Source organism: Melanostigma gelatinosum (assembly GCF_949748355.1).
Source record: "Melanostigma gelatinosum genome assembly, chromosome: 8".
NCBI classification, from domain to species: Eukaryota; Metazoa; Chordata; class Actinopteri; order Perciformes; family Zoarcidae; genus Melanostigma; species Melanostigma gelatinosum.
In genome coordinates this window covers 15,532,432-15,552,404 of record NC_136641.1, presented here as the reverse complement: position 1 = coordinate 15,552,404, position 19,973 = coordinate 15,532,432, and the positions used below count along the sequence as shown (strand labels likewise).

At 44.1% G+C, this 19,973-nt stretch overlaps 2 protein-coding genes across 5 annotated transcripts in view; one reads left to right on the top strand and one right to left on the bottom strand.

The window, feature by feature from the left end:
- Positions 1-385: 385 nt before the first annotated feature.
- Positions 386-12,022, top strand: calcoco1a (calcium binding and coiled-coil domain 1a). The gene is made up of 15 exons (XM_079273017.1): positions 386-524; positions 1,474-1,625; positions 1,711-1,813; positions 4,074-4,276; positions 4,466-4,678; positions 4,963-5,111; positions 5,209-5,278; positions 5,390-5,545; positions 5,974-6,228; positions 6,533-6,658; positions 6,918-7,013; positions 7,865-7,952; positions 8,137-8,384; positions 8,720-8,811; positions 9,973-12,022. The coding sequence occupies exons 2-15, from the start codon at positions 1,494-1,496 to the stop codon at positions 9,998-10,000; spliced, it is 1,959 nt and encodes a 652-aa protein (XP_079129143.1). The 5' UTR covers positions 386-524; positions 1,474-1,493; the 3' UTR covers positions 10,001-12,022.
- A 2,949-nt stretch (positions 12,023-14,971) lies between these two features.
- The window catches only part of rarga (retinoic acid receptor gamma a), a 42,414-nt gene continuing 37,412 nt past the window's right edge, over positions 14,972-19,973 (bottom strand). For all 4 annotated transcript variants that reach the window (XM_079274455.1, XM_079274454.1, XM_079274453.1 and 1 more), the window contains 5 exons: positions 19,197-19,360; positions 18,646-18,822; positions 18,141-18,345; positions 17,743-17,901; positions 14,972-17,522 (listed from right to left, as the gene is read on the bottom strand). In XM_079274455.1, the coding sequence (XP_079130581.1) occupies positions 17,164-17,522; positions 17,743-17,901; positions 18,141-18,345; positions 18,646-18,822; positions 19,197-19,360 (1,064 nt within the window). In that variant the 3' untranslated portion in view covers positions 14,972-17,163. The remainder of the gene's footprint in view (positions 17,523-17,742; positions 17,902-18,140; positions 18,346-18,645; positions 18,823-19,196; positions 19,361-19,973) is intronic.

Genomic DNA, 19,973 nt, shown 5'->3' with positions numbered 1-19,973 from the left:
ATATTTGGAGCTCGTCACAACAGAACGGGTCAAATTGCTCTCTCCCACTCGGCACGTCGCCGCTGTTTCGCCCGCTAATCGTTGTTTTCCTCATCGCACACCAGAGATAATAATTCCCATTGGTCAGTCTTGCACATCTCTCCCGTACAACCTGCGTCTCTCTGCGCTTTGGCATCCGATGAGAAAAACAACGGCTGCGGATGAGGCGCTTCATATTACGTGCAGCGCGACCTCGGCTACTCCGCTCCGAGGACTGGGGATTGTAGTTTAAAGTGAGCCGTTTCAGCCTACTTTCATCAACGTGGCGAACGACAGCTCCCACAATGCCGCGGTTGAAGTGAAGCTGTCACGCTCGTGTTTTGCTTTGTTTTCTTGTTATTGTTTCGGGTTAGCGGTGCTTCTGAGTCCGAGGAGGAAAGCGCGTCTGAATCGTGTTTTGATGCTTTCTCACGCATTGCGACCACCGTGTCTGATAGAGAGACAGCTCCTTTAGACCGTTTACAGAGCAGGAAGAGATATAAAAGGTAAGCGAGATCCCCGAGACGCTCGAGAGATAATGTGCGCAGTCTTTTGTAGTTAACAAAGCCTCTTATTGTCTCGCCTGACTTGCACGCGCATCACATTCATTAATTGGACAACGATAATTAACGGGTCGGCTACATGTCCAAAATAGCTTCAGTGGCTTGTGTTTACACGTTTGTCCTCTCACGCTTGCATCGACGTGTATGGCAGACTGTTTTCTGGACATGTGCTAATGTTGGGCCTCAAGCCTCGAGCTGTGTAACGTGAACCCTCCGAAAGATACTGTATAGTCACGGATCTGTTTTTTTGACGGCAAAATGTTCTGCAATATTTACAGATTTCCAAGATTAGCAGGATGCTTTACTAAAATAGAAAACATCACACCCCGATAGTTGTATTTGATCATGACTGTACCACAGGGGATACATATAAAGTACGGGAAAGTCAGTGAATCCACAATTGCAGTACACACTGCAAACCAAAATGGGGCTTTTAGTTACAAACATATGATACTAATATGGTCCTAAATGAATAAATAATGTCTCCATGTGTTGTGGTTAACTGCAGGCTGGAAGTGTATATGGGTAGAATTTGAGCCCCATACATGCTGGAGGCCACATACATCTTCTACTGCATGCTGACACGCGATGGTGTACAACAGCAACGACTGAAATAGCCCGAGTGACAAACATGTAATATGTCATGTTGCTCAAAAGGCCATGCTGTCACTGAGGTTTAGTTCTGGTGTATCGGTGGGGATATCTTCTTACACTGAATAAATACTCAGACTGTCGACTCTGTCTCTTTTGTCCTCGAGCGGTCGCCCCTTACCTATTACACAATTAGCTCATCTTACCATGCATGTCAGTTTGTACCCGGAAACTGGACTCAATAATAAACTAGAAAAACACGGACTCAAGTTTGAACATTGTGGTTTTTTTCTCCCTGTAGGTGCAGAATAGCCTGCTGCCATGGAAAAGGCTTGGCGGGTGGAGTTCAGAAACGTGGGCAGCAGCTACTTCCCACAGAGCAGAGTCGACTGCCACTACACACTTAGCCCACAGCACAACTGGGCCAGCAATGACTGGATAGGGCTCTTCAAGGTATTGTTAACTCGACGGCTGTCGCAAAGTGAAGAAAGAGTTTATGCATCAACTGCAAAACAACGGCACGTTTTTCCTCCCTCAGGTGGGATGGTCGTCAGTGAAGGACTACCACACGTTCGTCTGGGCACTGGTACCGGCTGACTATGAGGAGGGCACAGATGTCAACTGCTGTGTGCACTTCCAGGGTACCCGTGCCCTTGTTTTCGAATTGTATTTTATTTCCCATAGTTAGCCAGAATCTATACTGGTAGAGTGCTTAGATCTGCACATAAAACCTTCAGCAGGAGATTGATGTTTCTGTAAATTGAATTGCTCTCTTGTACACAAAAGGCTAGCGACTGGCGTATTGAACGGAGGAAAATGTAAATTACTTCTATTGTAAAAAAAACAGTATTTTCACAGACGTAAAGCGGGAAATATCCTTTACAGAAGCCAAATGTCCCTCTCACAGGTAGAGTCTCTGTCGTGGTTTCAATTAATTGCTTACGGATGCAGGAGTTTGAGTAATGAGGATGACAAAGACAAAGACTTTGTCAAAGCCTGCTCCGACTACTAGTCAAAACAGTGACAACTGATAAGCCTGATTCAGTGCGAGGGGCACGCATGCAGCAGGTGTGGCACTGACCTCTAGTAGAGTGATTTATCACTAACTTTGGCGTACTGACAATGTCATTCTTCATTTGAAGCAGAGGGAGGGAAGTCTAAAGAAACTGCTGATGGTTCCTTATCGTCAGCAATGCAGTGATTCAAAAAGAAGGTTTCCTGCACTGTGACCAAAGCTGGTGCTGTAAGTTACAATACAGCTCATAAACTTTGCCATATCCCTCCTGTCGGTTTTCCATCTGGCCACTTTACTGTTCATGTGTTGTGAAACAGAAGAGTAAATCACTCTAAACATGACGCCGAAGTCTGAGCGAGATAAGGATAATATTAGGTTAGCTTACTTTATGGGCTGGAAGAAGTCCCGCGCTGTGGTTCGCTGCTCAGCGGTCAGAGTGGGAAGCGGGAGGCCTATATAGCATCATCAGTTCCTGCCTGATCTGTTGAGGGATAAAAAGGACAGAGAATTACAAATACGGTTATGGTTGACAGTCAGTTGCAAGGTTATGCTAATAGCACAACTAATTAAGAAACCATTTATTTAGCAGCACACCAATACGAGTAAACTTAATTCTCCTGGGAAGGCAAATCCATGATTGGCTCTTAATTGTGTCATTTGGGATCCAATGTGCAGAGACAGAGCATGCAAAGCACCATTAACAGCATGGGGATGCTTGCTTTTTTTTTTTTTTTTGCTGAACAGGTAACTTCTATATTTAACCTGCTTACACATACAATTGCGACACGTTGTTGTTTAAAGAGTAGTTAGTTTGATGGAGCGTGCCAATTAAAGTATAGGCCCTTTTCACAGCAGCCAGTTTGACATGCCATTGCAGAGTAAACACACAGGTTTAATTAACAACGTTCATTAGGGCCTTGCTTCACTTATGTGTGCCTAACGGAGCAAGCTAAACAGCAGGGCCTTGTAAATGCAGGCTGCCGGGTTGACTCGTTCTGAGAGACAAATGTAGAGCCACTGGAAGACGCGTTTTACTGCTGAGGCTAACGGGAACCGGTTTCACCTGCGACGCCATGCGCGAACTTGTACCGGACCAACCACTCAACTGAACGGAGATGAAATTCGATATCCTCATCCAAGCTAATGCCAATATGACCGCACACAAGCGCATCTGACAAACTGTTTTCAGTCCTTTACAAACACCACACCACTCGTCCCTGATACAGGACTGTTGGTGTGCCAGCTCAGGTATTCTGTGCGCATTAAATACTTTACAGACAAATAATGTAAATGGAAACTCACTCGAGGCAAGCTGGACTTCTCGACGATGGGAACATGCTGTTCCAGGCCGGTGTAACGCAACGAAACCTCAGCTTGTACACGCGAAATTCCGACTGACGTCTGCGTGAACGTCATTCAAATCAACGATGGCGCCAAATTGCGCAACGCCATTTCTTCTCGCTCACCTGCGCAGAGCGACCTGGGTGCTGCCACTGGTGGTGGGAAGTTATATTGCAGCCCTCTGCTCATAAATCAAGAATCTATTGGAAATACACGTTGAATTTTCATTTTGTAAATGTAATGTTTCATGCATTACAATATTAAAGCCATATAGATGTGTAAACTCTCTAAATGCTCACTACCAAATTACTGGCAGGCTGTTTCATAAAGATGTACAGTACTCTTTTTAAAAGGTGATTCGCGCTTCCAAATTAGAGGTAGTTAAATAATCTAATTATCGACAGTGCATTTAGCTTCCACCTTGTTCAACACAGTATGATGGGAAGTGAGCTCAAAAACAAAAAATGGGTTCCTTTGAAACACAATTATTCTCCACTGACAATAGATTTGAACATGTCTCATCTTTTTTTCCCACTATCTTTTAGCCTCCTACCTACCCAAGCTCAGCTCCCAAGATTATGAGTTTGTATATATTGATGCAAAGGGGGAAGTGTTCTCCCGCAGCTCCCAATTCACTTTCTGCGCTCCGAAGCCACTTGAGGATCTGGTGACCTTTGAGGAGGAGCCCCATGGAGAGGAAGGAGGCACAGACATGTTGCTGGTCGTGCCCAGAGCTGAACTGTTGCAGGTGAACATAACAAAACAGTATAGATTTACTACATACGGTAGTGAAGGAGTGTATGTTATCAGTTTTGTAAATGAATGAGTGCTGATAAAACAGATATGCTCAGAAATCAATACTGTTGTTTACTGCCGGCACACAAAGACACAACTGTGATTCCCCGTGTGCTCCCTGCATCCACCTGTCTCTCGTCAGGGTCGACTGCAGGAATGTCTGCGAGAGCGAGCTGAGCTGCTGCAGGCGCAGGAGGTGGCAAACAGGCAGAGGGAGAAAGACCAGGACGAGTACAAGAGGGCGAGGGAGGCCTGGGACAGAAGACGCAGAGGGCAAGAAAGTGATATCGCCAGGCTGCAGGAAGAGCTGAAGCAGAGTCGAGAGAAGATCGAGGACATGGAGATGGAGCAGAAGGTGGCGTATAGAGCTAGGCAAATGACGGCCAAGATCATTTGATTAGGACCAATTTGCCTGTTATTTCCACACTTGTACATGTCTGTCCCCCTATTCTGTGATGAAAAGCACGTCTCTGCTCAAACAATGTCCTCTCTTTTGTGATATAAAATTCTCCAGTAGTTCAATAAAATGTTTGGATTGTTATATTAAAAATGTAAATGTAATATATTTTTATATGGGTAGCCTATGTTACCATAAATTAAAAATTCCCATAAAAATGTGAAATGCCTCTGGTCTGTTAGGAGGAGCAGGCTTTTGGAGAATCACTAGCCCAGGAGAAAAGTGCTTTATTGGATGCGAGCGAGGCGAGCGAAGTGCGAATGAAAGAGCTGGAGGAGGATATCAAAACCCTGACTCAGAGAACGGTGGAAAGAGAGACTGAGTTGGAGAGGTATGACATTTTGTTTTTCATTTTCTCTTCTCTCTCTCAGTTTTATGTGGGTCTCATGAATACTTTTGATCATCAGTAACTAAATCTGTGTGTGCAGGATGAAGGAAAGAGCAAAGAGAGCTGGAGCTCAGAGAAAAGAAGAGGAGAGTGACAGAAAGAGCCTGCAGGTAATTATAATTCAGAACATGCTGTATATCTGAGTAAAAACCTGTGTCTCAGTTGTTGTTTTCTTCCACACCTCACTCTCTTTTCCCGTCCGTATCGTGACTCTCTTTTAGACAAAGCTGGAACAGACAGAAGGTGAACTCCGAAGTCTGTCTAAGGAGTTCCAGTTCTTGAGGAATTCACTGGCCCAGAGAGACACAAGCGTCCTGCAGCTCCAAAACAGCATCACCACCCTCACCCAGAAACTCACTACTGCCCACAGGAAAGAGGTCAGACATCTCTTCGGAAATCAGAGGCGACAGGATTGAAAGCAGGGTTGAGAATAATGTGGGAATTCATAGTTAAAGGCAGAGTAGGCAAATGTGTGCTGTGACCGCCAAGAATACTTGTTCTAATTTCAGCACCTCCTTTAACTGGAGAAGTGTTTTCACCTGTCACCAAAGTTTGTTTGAGACGAACGCACTGTCGAAATTACTGGAGTTTACTTTGTGGTTTCGGTTATTTTCTTCATATGCTTCACTTTAAAAATAGTTCTATGTCTGCATATTCTAAAACTTTGCTAGAATGGACTTAAAACATGACCATCGCATCTCAAATTCAGCAATAGTTTTTTTCCAGACTGGCATTATGTAGCAATTCACCTGCAGTTACAGATATTATGTCACCGACACACGCTTTATTGCCCCTTTATGGCCAGGCGGAGAACGAGGCCACACTGAAGGAGATGCGGAGCCTGCGGGAGCGTCTGAACCTGAGCGAGCGTGCCACAGAGGGCTTGAAGAGTGATCTAAGTGCCATGGTGTCCCAGAGGGATCACGGTCAGGCAGAACTGCATCAGGCTCGTCTGCAGGCTGCACAACTCACCCTTCAGCTTGCAGATTCCAGTCTGGTCATGAGAGAGGGAAGAGCCCGCTGGGCCCAGGAGAGGCAGATTCTGCAGCGCACTGCTGAGGTACTGTATCCGTGCAGAACACAGAATCTGAAGTGGAGCATTTATAAAATGTACTGTGCTAGAGCCAATATATATATTTGGTCAAATGTCCCATCACTGTCCAACGTTTTGAGTTAGATGTCATGAAGTTTCAAAACAGCACCTGATGGCTTCAAGATGACATTTTCCCATAGCTCTTCTACTGTATGTGTTTATCTTATTGGGCACTGCAGCTAAACAGTTGAGTCAGGTTTTTACACATGGTCTAGTGACCGAAGGGGGAACGTGTTGTATACTGAGTACCGTCTGTGTATCACCCTGACAGAAGGATCACGAGCATCTTGAGAAACTCAACGCAGAGATGCAGAGGATGGAAGAGCGGCTGCAGGAAGAGAGGATGGAGAGAGTGAAGCTGGAGGTTGAGCTTGGGAGAGAAAAGGATTGCAACCGGGTGAGAAATACTACAAAGCACGTGGTGCATTCAGTGTTTCTTGTTATAGGGTCATTTTGCAAGTACACTTCAGTGTGTTTGCAGTAAATAAAACTACATATATCACACAGAAAAGAGAGTGAAACCATCTTTTCATCTAATCTTTTAAAACAACGCCTCAAGCAATCCCTTTAGCTTCACTGAGATGTACTCTGTATACTACACATTGTCATTCTGAAATCACAGTAACTGTTTGTTGCGTCTGATATCTGGCCTGCAGGTTCAGCTGAGTGAAACCCGCAGGGAGCTCCAGGAGCTAAAGTCCAGCCTGAAGGTTGCCCAGAAAGAGAAGGAGCAGCTACTTGCAGAGAAACAGGTCAGAGACACATTGTGATTAGTCATGGCAACTCGAATCGATGCTGACAGGTTTGTCCAAAAAAACGAGAAATATACTGTTTTGAGAGTATGTTCTTGTGTTTACACTGCATATATGGTGTCACAGGTCCTGACTTTGTGTCCTATCAGCTGATCCCAAGGCCAATGAGTGGCTTGTATGGAATAATAAGTAAACCGTAACTGTTTTATCCTCATCAGCTCACAACTGCTGTAATTCAGTCATTATCAGCCTTAGAGTGAGTACAAGTTTGGTTACAATTTGTACCACTCTCAAGCTTGAGTGCACCTATGAATAATATTTATTTTTTTTATAGATAATGTATTCATATGCTCAAGCTTACTGATGGAACATATCCACAAGTATACAGGGATTGTAAGTGTCACAGGTGTTGGGAATCTTCTGTCTGTTGTTGTCTTCTTAGCTGTTATTGTGCAATATAAATTGTTTATAGTGCAATATAAATCAGTTGATTTCAGGGCAGTGCTACTGCTGTTAAAGTGTTTTGTTGGCTAACCACCATCATGTTTGCTTGCAACTGGCAGAGTAGTCATTGTTTTTAAAATAAGTGTCCAGCTTAATTTTAATATTTGCCATATAGGAGCATCGCGGCCAATCTGTGACACATCGCAAATCAAACAAATGTTAAAATGTTTGTTGAACAGTGATGATATTTATGAAATATCAATGTTGTGTTTGTGTGTAAATATATTTTATGTGGCTTTAGCTTGAAGAAGTCGGACATCATGAGAGTTATGAGGGCGGTGGCTGCTGATGCCATGATGCAAGTCCTGCCCTGGTGTGTGATATGACGGCTGTATTTTCCACTACAGGAGTTGATGGAGTACATCTGTCAGCTGGAGCAGAAGATGGGAACGGTGGTCAGTGCCAAGTGGAGCGCTGCTCCGATTGCCTATGCAGGTGAATGGAGCCCCACATTAATCAACTGTATGCCCCGCAGATGTGAACGATAAAAGAGTTAATTATCGCTCAACAGAGACACTAAATATTGCTCAGAACAGCATATGTTGTGGGGCCGACAGGAGCAGTGCTCTGGAGAAGAGTGACCACGTTTTTTTTCTTTGCCAATGATTCTGTCCGGCAGATCGGCCCAGCAGTGTGTTATCTGACTCTGAGGACGAGAACCCAGAGGCTTTGCAGCCCCTCCGTCCACCAAGACCTCTGGCACACTACAGCCTGTGTGAGCAGGGCCAGCCGGACTCCTTGCTCCTTGCCACCCCTCCTCCCTCCCCCAGGGAAATGGAGAGGAGCACAGTGGTCATCAACCAGCCAGCCCCGCTCTGCTCGCCACACCAGACCGACGCTGACACCCTGGCGCACAGCTCTGATTCGGTGAGACGCGCTATCCCGGCCATTCAGCGTCACCATAGTCTAATTGCATGTGATACAGAAAATTAGCAATGGGGTCATGCTGATAGCTGTGCACACCAGTTAAACACGGGCAGTGGATCGTTTGATACCGACATTATCTCCGAGAAGCAATTAGGCCGCTCGTCTGCAAGTTATTCGGCTTTAATGGCTGCTGTGTGTGTGTGTGTGTGTGTGTGTGTGTGTGTGTGTGTGTGTGTGTGTGTGTGTGTGTGTGTGTGTGTGTGTGTGTGTGTGTGTGTGTGTGTGTGTGTGTGTGTGTGTGTGTGTGTGTGTGTGTGTTGTTCTCCGGTGTTAAGGAGGAGGAATCTGATACACTTAAGTGTGGAAGGCACAGCTCTGGAGAGGAAACGGCACTTTTGCTGCCTGAACACATGGACACTGTTCTCAGGTACAACCTCCCCTCACATGTTCATACATATAATACACACACACACACACACACACACACACACACACACAGCCAAGTACAACATTCAAATATCAAGGGAGGGGGACTCCATAAAATGTTCGGCAGTGTCTTTCGGGGGCCTCTTGTCATGTTATAGATGTCTAGTTGTCTATGTGCTGTTACTTGTAATTTCATATTGTTGAAGTGGTATTTTTACTTCAGGAAAATATCTCAGTACCTCCTCCACCACTGCCTATCACACTGTTGCACATGGAAGTATTTAACGTTGCTACTGATATAACTATTTCAAATACTACTGCTTTCTAATGTGGCTGGATACATGGACATGCTACTTGCCTCCCCGTGAAACATATAGCAGGATTTGGTTTAGATTAATGAAGGGTTTGGCAAGTGACGATAAGACAATCACAACAAATTGAGCACAGTTGACGATTTAATGTTCAAAAATGCAGCTTTGCGTTGCTGGCTGCATGTTAAATTGAAAATTTCTTTGAGGTCAAACAAGCCAACAAATTTCTTCCTGCCATGCTGGCTGGTTTTAAACTCAAGCAATGCATCATGTTTTACGAGCTCATGACTTGATTTGTTTGTACAACCTTCCTCTGCAAAGTAATTAGTGAACACAGCAGCCAGATAAACACAGTGGAGTTAAAAGTATCACATTTCTTTCTTAAATGTAGAGAAGTAAAATCCTAAACTATCTCGAAAAGGAAGCATGAAGTGATTGTACTCAAACATAGGACCTGAGTGCTGAGTTTCCACACCGGGTCTCACACAGAAAGGCTTGCACGATGAATTCAAAGCTTGCTAAGGCACACGGACACATGCAACCAGCTATTTATGAAGATGGGAGTTTTGAATATGTGGTCGTAAAAGAAGTTGAGTCAGGGAGACTGTGTGAGACAGAGTTGGGGCGTGGGAGGGGCGAGATGGGAGGACAAGGGGACAGATAAGTTGACAGCAAGCTGTAGCAATGATTTACCTGAGGGGTGTACTGCAGTCACGGGCCAATTTTCAGCATCATTAAAGCCCTCTCTCTCCCACTCACCCGCTCCTTTAGTCTAACCTCCTCTTTCAACCACACTGTGTGTTTCTTTCAGTTTTTCACACACGCACACTCTGCTTTGTCTCCTCCTCCAGTGATCTGGCCGACACCTCGCTATGGTAACCGGTGGACGTCCAGCCACGGCGAGCGATAAAGAAAGAGGAGAAGGGGGGACTTTTTTGGAGTTTATGTGGTTTCACATTACTTCCACTAACAAGCACATATACAGCTCACTCACTACACAGACAAAATGGTAATATGCAATTTACATCATATCTGCCGTGAACCCTGGTTTTCCCCCCCTAAGTGTTGTGTTATTATTGCTCTCGCTGTTTTGTTGTTAGGAATGACATAATGCTTGTGGTGGCAGGTCGACACTATGTTTATGACTGACACAAGACTTTCAGTTTGAAATGGCGTGCTTTCGGACATGGGCTCTGGCGTTTGAGAGTTTGCGGGTTGTAGCAGAATTATTTCTGTTGAATCATTGCAATGTCGAGAGCCTAACGATGGATGTTATGTCGTTTTTTATGACATCTGCGATTAGGATTCATGACAGGCACTGTAATTATGATGTTTTGAGCAGCCCCGGCTTCCCTGGAAATCATGGTAAAACTCTCTTCCAGCATTAAATTCTCCACAGCAGCTTTGAACGCTATTCACGGCAGCATAAAGTAATAATGACACAGCATCATGCTAGAATTATATTGCAGTGATCTAGGCCTATGACATCATATTCTTCCTCCATTTAGTCACAAGCAAGATTTGATATGCACTTTCTCGTTGGCAAGAGCACTTGATTGTTGTCGTGCGGATGCAGTTAAAGAGATTTAGTGACGCAGAGACGCTCTAAGACGGACAAGCATTTGAAAAAGATAGCTTATCGAACAGATTGTGTTTAAAGTCAATTAAATAGATGCCGGATGCAACTTTCTACTTCAGTACCTTCATATAATCATTATTATAAAATGAATGCTCATTCGCTTTACACTATAGATCAGCTGTAGTTTTTACTTTTTAATGATTCTGGATTTACTAGCGGGCCATTAGGATATTTAGTGTTTGTTACAGTTTGTATTGTACAGAAATCTCACATTCACGCAGTTGTAAATTTGTGCCTAAAATAATTTAAAAAAGAGTCAAAGAAAATCATCTTTATAGATCCTGACGCATTGACACGGTGTTGGTATTTTCCCTGCGCTCTATGGCAATATACTGCCTAATAAAAATAGCCGCCTACCTTTTAATCAATACTGTATGCATTTTTCATGATTTTCTATTTATAATTAACTTGAGTTATGCTGCAATTAAACTATATTCAGGTTTAGTTTTAAAGAGGTGTTTTTCACACAGCTGTCTGTGCAATGTATGACAACATTTTCCATGCTTGGCTAAGAAAATTTGCTCGACACTTTGATGCTTGATTTTATCTGCTGTATTTGCACCCTATTTTTTACCATATAAGAGTTTTTAGATGAAAACGTTGATATGTGGATACTTATTATGTTAGTCGTGTCCTTTCATCGTTATCTTAATCATTACCATGGTGTGTTGTGTGTACGTATATATTTTATCGACACTTCATGTGTTTACATTCTGCTTTCAAATAATCACTTTGACTCCATTGCGATTTGATATAGGAGTTATATTGTTGCAAGATGTTGGTGCGAACGAAAGGGAATGACAGCACATTGTGTTTAAGGTGAAAGGAATTGATTTGAATGTTCAAACAGGAGGACCAGGATTATGAAAGTGGTCGCCTCTCATGTACCTTGTGTCACTGGGTGTTCTGGTGTTGCAGTACATGTTGATTCTCCTTGTATAGAGGTGGGAATGTTTTGAGGCGCCTGGTATTCTTTCCCATAAGGTGGCACACTACACTACATGTATTCTCCATAGTCCTTGTTTGTGGTTGTATTCTGACTTTATGTCTTATGAATGTTGTTTTTTTGTTGTTCCACTGAGAGCTCTAGTACGAGCGCTCCTCATCAGGACACCATCTCCGGTTGCAATAAAGCTCCAGTGGTTATGGTTTGTTTTGAAGTTTTGTGTGTGAAGGTTATCCCACATGTACACCGCCGTGTATATTCTTATCAGTCATGTACGGGGGTTTGGGTGGGGTTCTGTGTAATAAAATGGTTTATGTATCCATTATTGGATCTAATGTGTCTTTTTCTGGCCAAAGATCATAGTAATATTTTGATCCGCACATGACATTTCACTGGTAATTAACTGTGCCATTTCTTATCATGTAGCTATATAACCTATCCCCCTTTGGCTCATTGCCTGTTTCACACACATTTTTCATGCTGGATTTTCGCTCCGCTCACCTTTGGCTCTCCTGCACTCTCCCCTCAGGCCTGACCTCCTCCTCATCTTCATCCTTGTGCCTCCCCACTCTTATGGCAGTGTCTTGCTCCCTCTTTTAAGCTCTAAGCTCCTTCTACCACACTCCCTCCATCTTAAGTCTGGGGTGACGATAGCTAATTATAAAATCAATGATGCTGGGCTGCCTAGTTTACAGCCCCCTCTAAAACCTTAACTGGGAAATCACTGTGGGATTGATGACTCCCTCACTCTTTATCTCTTTTAATTAGAAATGTAAAAGATATGAAGACCCAGAGGCCAGAACACATCTCCGAGTTTTTATGACCCCGACACCCGCCTTCCCCAGCTCTCGCTCCCCTTCCCCAAATCACCCCTTCCTCTACCTGGCCTTGTTTATTCCTTCTTCCTCCCGGCTGGCACACCCTCCATTCTCACTCTCGTCACAGATACCTTTACCCGTTTCTTCATCACTTTCTCCATTACCCTTTCTTTAAGATCGGCCGCCTGCCTCTCTGCTCACACAGTGGAAGGTGTTACATTTATGGCTGTTGCACTTGAAAACGGTTCTCACCTTCCCCTCACCTCTCTTCTCTTCCCTTGACTGATTCCCAACCCTCAGTGGATTTGCTGCATGTCACAAATGACAAACTTGTCCTTTTTGTCTGCTCTGAACCAAGCAGGAGACGCACTGTAAATGATGTTCTGTTTCACATTGTGACCCAGCTTCCAACTCCATGCATCCAGCGCATGACACATACACCTCTGAGTATTGCAGCCTACATGGCTTTAAGTCTACAGAAAGACCCCACAGTTTACATTTATCACATCAAACCCAGGTCACATGCACCTCCACTCTCTGACTTCATCGCACCCTGAGCCCCTTCCTCCCTTACTGGTGCCAGAGCACTTGGGTTCAGTGAGCTTTATCCTCCCGATCACTCTCTGAGGAGCCAGCCTCTCCTCATCCATTATCCCTGCAGTTTGCTCATGTTCAGAGCAAACTCGGTGGATGTGCTCTCTCACTCTCTCTCTGTGTTTAAATATTCAAATACATTTTTTCCGTATGCCGCACTCATGACCTACTTTTATGGATTCTTTACAATTTTTTTATGAATAATTGATGTCCTGAGGCTGCAAGAATATTACAAGGGAGATTTCTCCCCTTTATTAATTCATTGTACAGTTATACCTTTTTTTCGCCGGGGGCCTTTTTTTTTACACATTTCCATGTATTTTTCCTATTTCCAGTCAATAAGCCTTCCTAACTCAAGTAATTAGTTAATCCAGCACCACTAATGTGGAAGGATGAGCATATAGAACTCCTGCCCCGGTTCTTTTAAATTTGCCCAAGCACACCCAAACCCTCCCATAGGTTCCCATGGCAACACTGTCCATGGGGCTCAGTATATGAGGCCATTTGATTGTTCCTTGTAAAATAGTGTAATGTATGGGCCTTATTTTAATTCCAGTCTGGTGTTATTGATCTGTCTTTAATGATAGTTAATTAAAGTAATCATACAATTGATAGGATCTCATCTCTGTTTATCACCCTCTTCTGATTCCCTCGCGCTCTCAAACTATTAATAAAATCAAGGTGAGACATTAGTATCCCACACTGGTACGCTGGCACATGAGAGATGTTTGCTATTGGTAGCCCTTTACAAAGAGAGGGCTCCTGTTCTTTATCAGCATGTCAGAGCTGGTTTTATCGTTGATGTACTTGAGGTAATAAGTTGGTGACAAATATAACTCGGAACTTTTGGTGACGTTTGTAGGGAATCTGAAAAATGTTTAAAAGTTATTCTTGTTTTATTCATCTGCTTGTTTCAATTGTATTCTGACAAATGTGTTGACTTTGAGTTGAGTTTAAGGCCGCAATGTCCTTTCACATTTCACAGGTCGTTACCAAACCAGATTCAGTTTTGGATCAAAGATGCTTCTACAAGATCAAATATCGCAGGAGGCCAATACAATCTGAGACTATGTTGAACCACTGACTATTCAGCTGGAAGCAGCACTCTGAAAGAACTCTAAAATGGACTGATCACGAGGGCTGTTACCTCTTTATCTTCATTAGCAATTTATCTGCTATTTCTTGGATTAATGGTTTAGTCTGAAACACCAATAATGATAACAATCATACTCATAATAATGGTATTTGAGAAGCTGAAATCAAAATGAACGACCAATTAATCGGCTGCTTATATCGGATGTGCTTCATGTAATGTATCTAATATTGAGATACATATATCTGACCCATCATTGTTGTGGTGTACATCTTTCAAAAGGTGCACTATTTCTTTCTGTTCAGTTGTCCACCTTTCTAAAATTCAACAAATAAATCCTAACAGACAGATTTACTTTTTAACTTCTAAACCACTCTATCGAGTGAGACAAAACTAGAGGACTTTTCACTGCCTCCAAACTGCACAGAGAACAAATCAGAGAGGACCTTTATCTGATTTCCTTGTTCAGCAGGAGGCAGTGAATTATTAGCCTCTGCACTCACAGCGCTCCATGACCGAGCAGACCATGCTCTCCTCTTCCATGCAGGGTGAACACTGGTCGAAGCAGTGCGCCCTGCACTAACGGTGCAAGAGCTCCCTCTACCGACACATTTGGTAATGCATGGTCCAATTCACTGAAAGCTACGACTTTACAGTGTTAGGGGACTCTGTGCTTAATGTTTTCCTTGTATGAGTGACATTTCTGACCATACCAGACGTTTTGTTTTGCAAAACAATAGAATAAATAAAAAAAGCCCAGTAATCTCACAAAAGTAGTTTATTGTGCCTCTTACTGTTTATATGGCTTTTCTTTGTATGACAAGAGTTGACATAAACAGAGAGTGGACAACACCATGGCCATGTTGAAAAACAAAAACATGAAACAACATAGTCTCAAAGTTCTGCCTGCATTACCATCATTGACAGCCCAGCAGAGAGAGAGAGAGAGAGAGAGGGATGTGGCCATTCACTCAATGACTCAAACAACACATGTTAAAGCATTCTCTCTCACACACACACACACACACACACGCACAAACTGAGGAGACCTGCCCATAAGAAGATGGGACCTCTCGCCGCTACAGAAAGAATGTTCATATTGCTTCAAAGAGAGACAGAAAAACAACCTCTGTACTGTATATCAGCTGCGCTCTGAGACAATTTGGCAACAAAGAAATGATACATGAGAACACATAATCCTCCACAGCTCGTTCAAAGAGAAGTGAGGACGTACACAAGAAGACAAGACGATATCATGGCTTTTGGGATGAGAAGGCAGTTTTCAGCTTGGATGCCAGCACGGGCACAGGCGGCGCAGTGATGATGACTACGATGATATGTCCCCTTATGGGAGAGTCAGGCTGGCACCCATGCTGATTCTCAGACTTGTCACCTTCTATGTACACGCAGAGGAGTTGAGCTGATCAAAACGGAGTCAAGAATACACACATAAATATTGCCTGTTTCAAGCGAGCCTGAATGCAGCGAGAGTTTGGTCCTTACTGAAAAGCCCTGAGTCTGAATCCAAAATGTCTTACATGAAGATTCCTGCTTTCGACTTGCATATGTCTTTGATCGTTGTGTTGATGCACGATGCTGCTATGTATGTATGTCTTTTTGGCCGTGCTGAAAGTGTGCATTTGTCTACTGACGTCATCGGGGAGTGCTCTAAGGTTGATTGTATTGTATAGTTGATGCTGTCATCAGTTTGGAAATGCTCACGGAAATATAAGCTCCTGGACAGTAACTCTACTCTCGGCGGACGAGATGTGCCTTACTCGAATAGAGGATCACAAAAGTGCTACATATTCGGTCAAGTGTAAATCTCTTGTCCGGGCACTTGATGACAGGTATCTGCTACAACTGAGGGTAGTGAGATCGGAGTGTGTGTGTGTATGACATGTGTGTTTGTGTGTTAGTGCATGTGTGAGTGACCGCGCTGCTGTGAGGATCGCTGGATGGTATGAGTTCCTGCCAGTAGTCTAACTCATGCTACCGAGATGACTTTTCCTAACTTTGGCACAAAGATACTTACTTTCCACACTGACAGAATTAGTCGGCTGCAACGAGAATAATGCCAATTCCCTGATAACAGAAACTGATTAAGTCACTGCAACATAACAATAGTCCTCTGGGTTGATTATCATTGACATCCACAGTGAGCCAAAGTGCCCAAAAAAGCCCCAGCTAAGCATATGTAGCTGATAAGGAAGACCCAGACAGTTCTGATTACCCTTCTTTCCCTCAGAATATCTTCTCAGGAAAGCTCTTCTAAGAAAAACACTTGTCTAAAAGGATTCATATATAAAACCAGAATAACGAATAAAGACAAAAATATAATGGTATATAGATATGTATGGGCTTATTCATCAATTGAAAAAAAAAGAAAAGTAAAATTGAAAACAATATTCAAAAGCAATAACCACAAAAACAAAAGATTAGCATACTCGATTTGGTTTTGCCCTGTACTCTTGTTGTCTTTTGAGAAATGTGCTTGTTGTAATCCATCGGAATCAACTGCTCAATTCTGGTGTCTGGTTTGGCCTTTCCCTATTTCGATATTAACAACAACAGTGGAAGAAAAAGAGGCATTAAGCGTTCTCAAAGAGGTTCTGTTTGTCACAGTAACTTGCCTCTTGGCTATGCCAGGAGTTCATATGATTTACTGTCATCTCTCCTTTACTTTATTTCTCTGTAGTTCACTTGTCATGGACCATGTGGCCTGAGTTAGAAGTGTCTGTACACATAAGGCTCCGCTGTGCCCCGCTGTGGAGGACACGGTGATGTGCAGTACGAGGGAAGGCCAGCATTTTGTTGAGGTGGGCGAGTGAGTGAGGTTGTGTTGTTCGTCTCAATGTGTGTTTGAGTGTGTGTATACGTGTGTGCGCGTGTGTTTATATGTGTGTTTGAACCTGTATGTGCAGGAGTGTGTGTATGTTTGAAATGCTCCGTTCACTGCGCCCTCCCAACAATGCCTTTCCTCGACCCATCTATGGCATCCGGAACGCCCCAGGGCTCCCCATCACTGTCCGAGCCCCTGTCTCGATCTTCATCCCCCACGTCGTCATCGTCGTCTTCATCCTCCTCCGGTGATGGCTCGCTGCCGTTCTCTGTGGCCCAGCTGTCGTCCTCATCCTCAGCCTCCTGCTTGACCTGGACCGGTGGTGGAGGCGGCGGCGGTGGCGGAGGTGGCGGGCTCTCGCTGTCCTCTGTTTGGTCTTCAAAGGCCTCTGGGTTCTCGAGCATCTCCCTGATCAAAGGAGGCATTGGCCCTGGGATCTCCATCTTCAGAGTGATGGCTCTCTCGGCACCTGGAAGCAGAGAACATGGTGATGATAGATGATTATAATCCTGTTACGTATTCTCTGCCACAAAGAGGACACAAATGATACACCAGAAGACTGAGGCTAGTAGAGATTCAGGGACTTATTTACAAAGCCCTCTTTGTCGGTATTATGAATTGGTTATGACAGTGGTCAAGCCTTTTTCAAAATCAGAATTTGTTCGAGGAATTAGTCTCTCCACACTAACCTTTAGTGCTGATGCCCCTGAGGTCGGTGATCTTCATCAGCATGCGGGGGAACATGTGAGGTTTGTTGGGACGACGGCGGCGGGCGTAGATCTTCAGAGCCTCAAGTAGAGGCTCTTGCAGCTTATCCACTTTCTGGGGCTCCTCCAGATCCATACGGTCTGATGAAGTGTGCAGAAAACACATTGTAGTCTTTATTATTGACCAGAAATGTACATTGTCATAAAAAGTTGAATACTTTTAGAAGGTTCTAATATACAAAAGTAATTCTTATATATTTATATTTTCTCTGCAATACTAATCCTGTCAAAGCAGTGAAAGGAATGCTGACACAAAGATTTACTAAAGCCACTTCCTCCTTTACAGTTGATGTTGTCAGTGTGTGTACACACTGCAGTACCTCCACAGATGAGGCAGATGGCGCTGAGGAGGCCAGTCTCTGTGTCGTCCATCTCCAGGGGTAGAAGCTGGCCAGCAAAGGCAAACACCAGGTCTGTGAGAGGTCCAAAACCGGCGTTGTGCATCTGAGTCCGGTTCAGAGTCAGGCCATCTGAGAAGGTCATAGTGTCCTGTTCTGGAGTGTAGCGTGTGCAGATCCTCAGCATCTGTGAGCACAAGAAGGTGGACAACTTATAAATATCAAAAATATTATGTAATGGGGATTTAACAAGCACAAAGTATTGGCAGTAGCTCAACTCATAGATATTAGCTCAACGTGTCTTGTGTGTATAACTATTTTCACACCAAGGATTAAGTAGGCTCAGCATTATTTGTGCAAACCGTCATGCACTACCACTTTTCACCACCAGATGCAAGTATTCCCTCGTCTGTCAAGTAAGCTGATTTTGTAAGAAAAGAGCAAGTGAAGAGGACAAAAGGGACCAACAAAGACAACGGTTCCTCACCAGTATGTCCAGGCAGGCTGACTTAAGTAGAGTGATCTGGTCAGCGATGGTGAGGGTGGTGAAACCTGGCAGCCGCTTGGCGAATTCCACAATCTTGATGATGCATTTGGTGGAGAGCTCACTGAACTTGTCCCATAACCCCAGATCCAGCTGAACCCGGGTGTCTGAGCTGGAGTTCTGAACACACACAGATCAGTATGTTGTTACAGAGGTGGTGTACAACCCCGTCCGCATTGAGGGCTAGCGTGTCCGAGCCTCACAACATATTTACATTTGACATCAATCAAAGGGGGGGGGGGGGGGGGGGAAGCCATTTACATGTTGCATCAATCATTCAGAGGCCACACAGATGGCTTAATGGGGAACTGAATTAGTTAAACCACCACTATGTTGGGAAAGCTACGGTGAATTTAGATCTTTGCATGCAATCTGGGAGCCCTCAGTGACGGCATAGCTTGAAGAATGTTACCACACACAGTATGAGTGAACAGGGGTGTAGGGTGTGTGTGTGCGTGTGTGTGTGTGTGTGTGTGTGTGTGTGCGTGACTTACGGTGGTGTATTTGCCCAATTGGCAAAGTGATGGGAAGGTTTCTTTGTGAGCTTTGCTGACTTTATTGACCAACTCCTCCAGTTCTCCACTTAGCTCATAGCTCTCTGGAAGCACCAACTCCTCCTTCATATCCTTCTTCTTTTTGTTTCTGTCATTGCGCACCGCTTTTTTTTAAAGAAAAACAAGATGAAACACACATCAGCTACGAAATGTCCCTCTTCTTTATCTGCGATCACATGTGACAACATCCACAGCACTCATGCTCTGTGTCTTTCACCACTGTCACTGTGAAAAAAGAACTAAGTTGCAACGGAGGTTTGCTCTTAACAGTATTAACATATTTCCTTTAGCACGGGACGGACACTGGCTATCTCTTTCTTATCACCGGCTCTCTTCCTTGTCCATCTCTCTATCCACTTGACCGGTGCACATGAGCCAGTCCTCCGCTCTCTGCCTCCTCTCCCTCCTCCTCCCCGACTTTCCTTCCTCTCAGGATATCCAGTAATAGCAGAGGCACAATGTGATCCCGGTCTTAACACACATCCCACACAAACATTACACCCACATACATGTCCCACGGGCTCTGTGAAGGGCAAGAAACTGCCACTTACACACACACACAAGGTCACACGAAACAGGTCACAACTGGGTTTTTGATTTCGGTGCACTGGATGAATCCTGAAACCATGAGCTTTGTCACAAAATCTTGTTTTCTCATCTGTTGCCGGTATGAATGAAAGCAGTGTCTGAGCTGGCCAGAGGGGCGAGGTTCTGTTG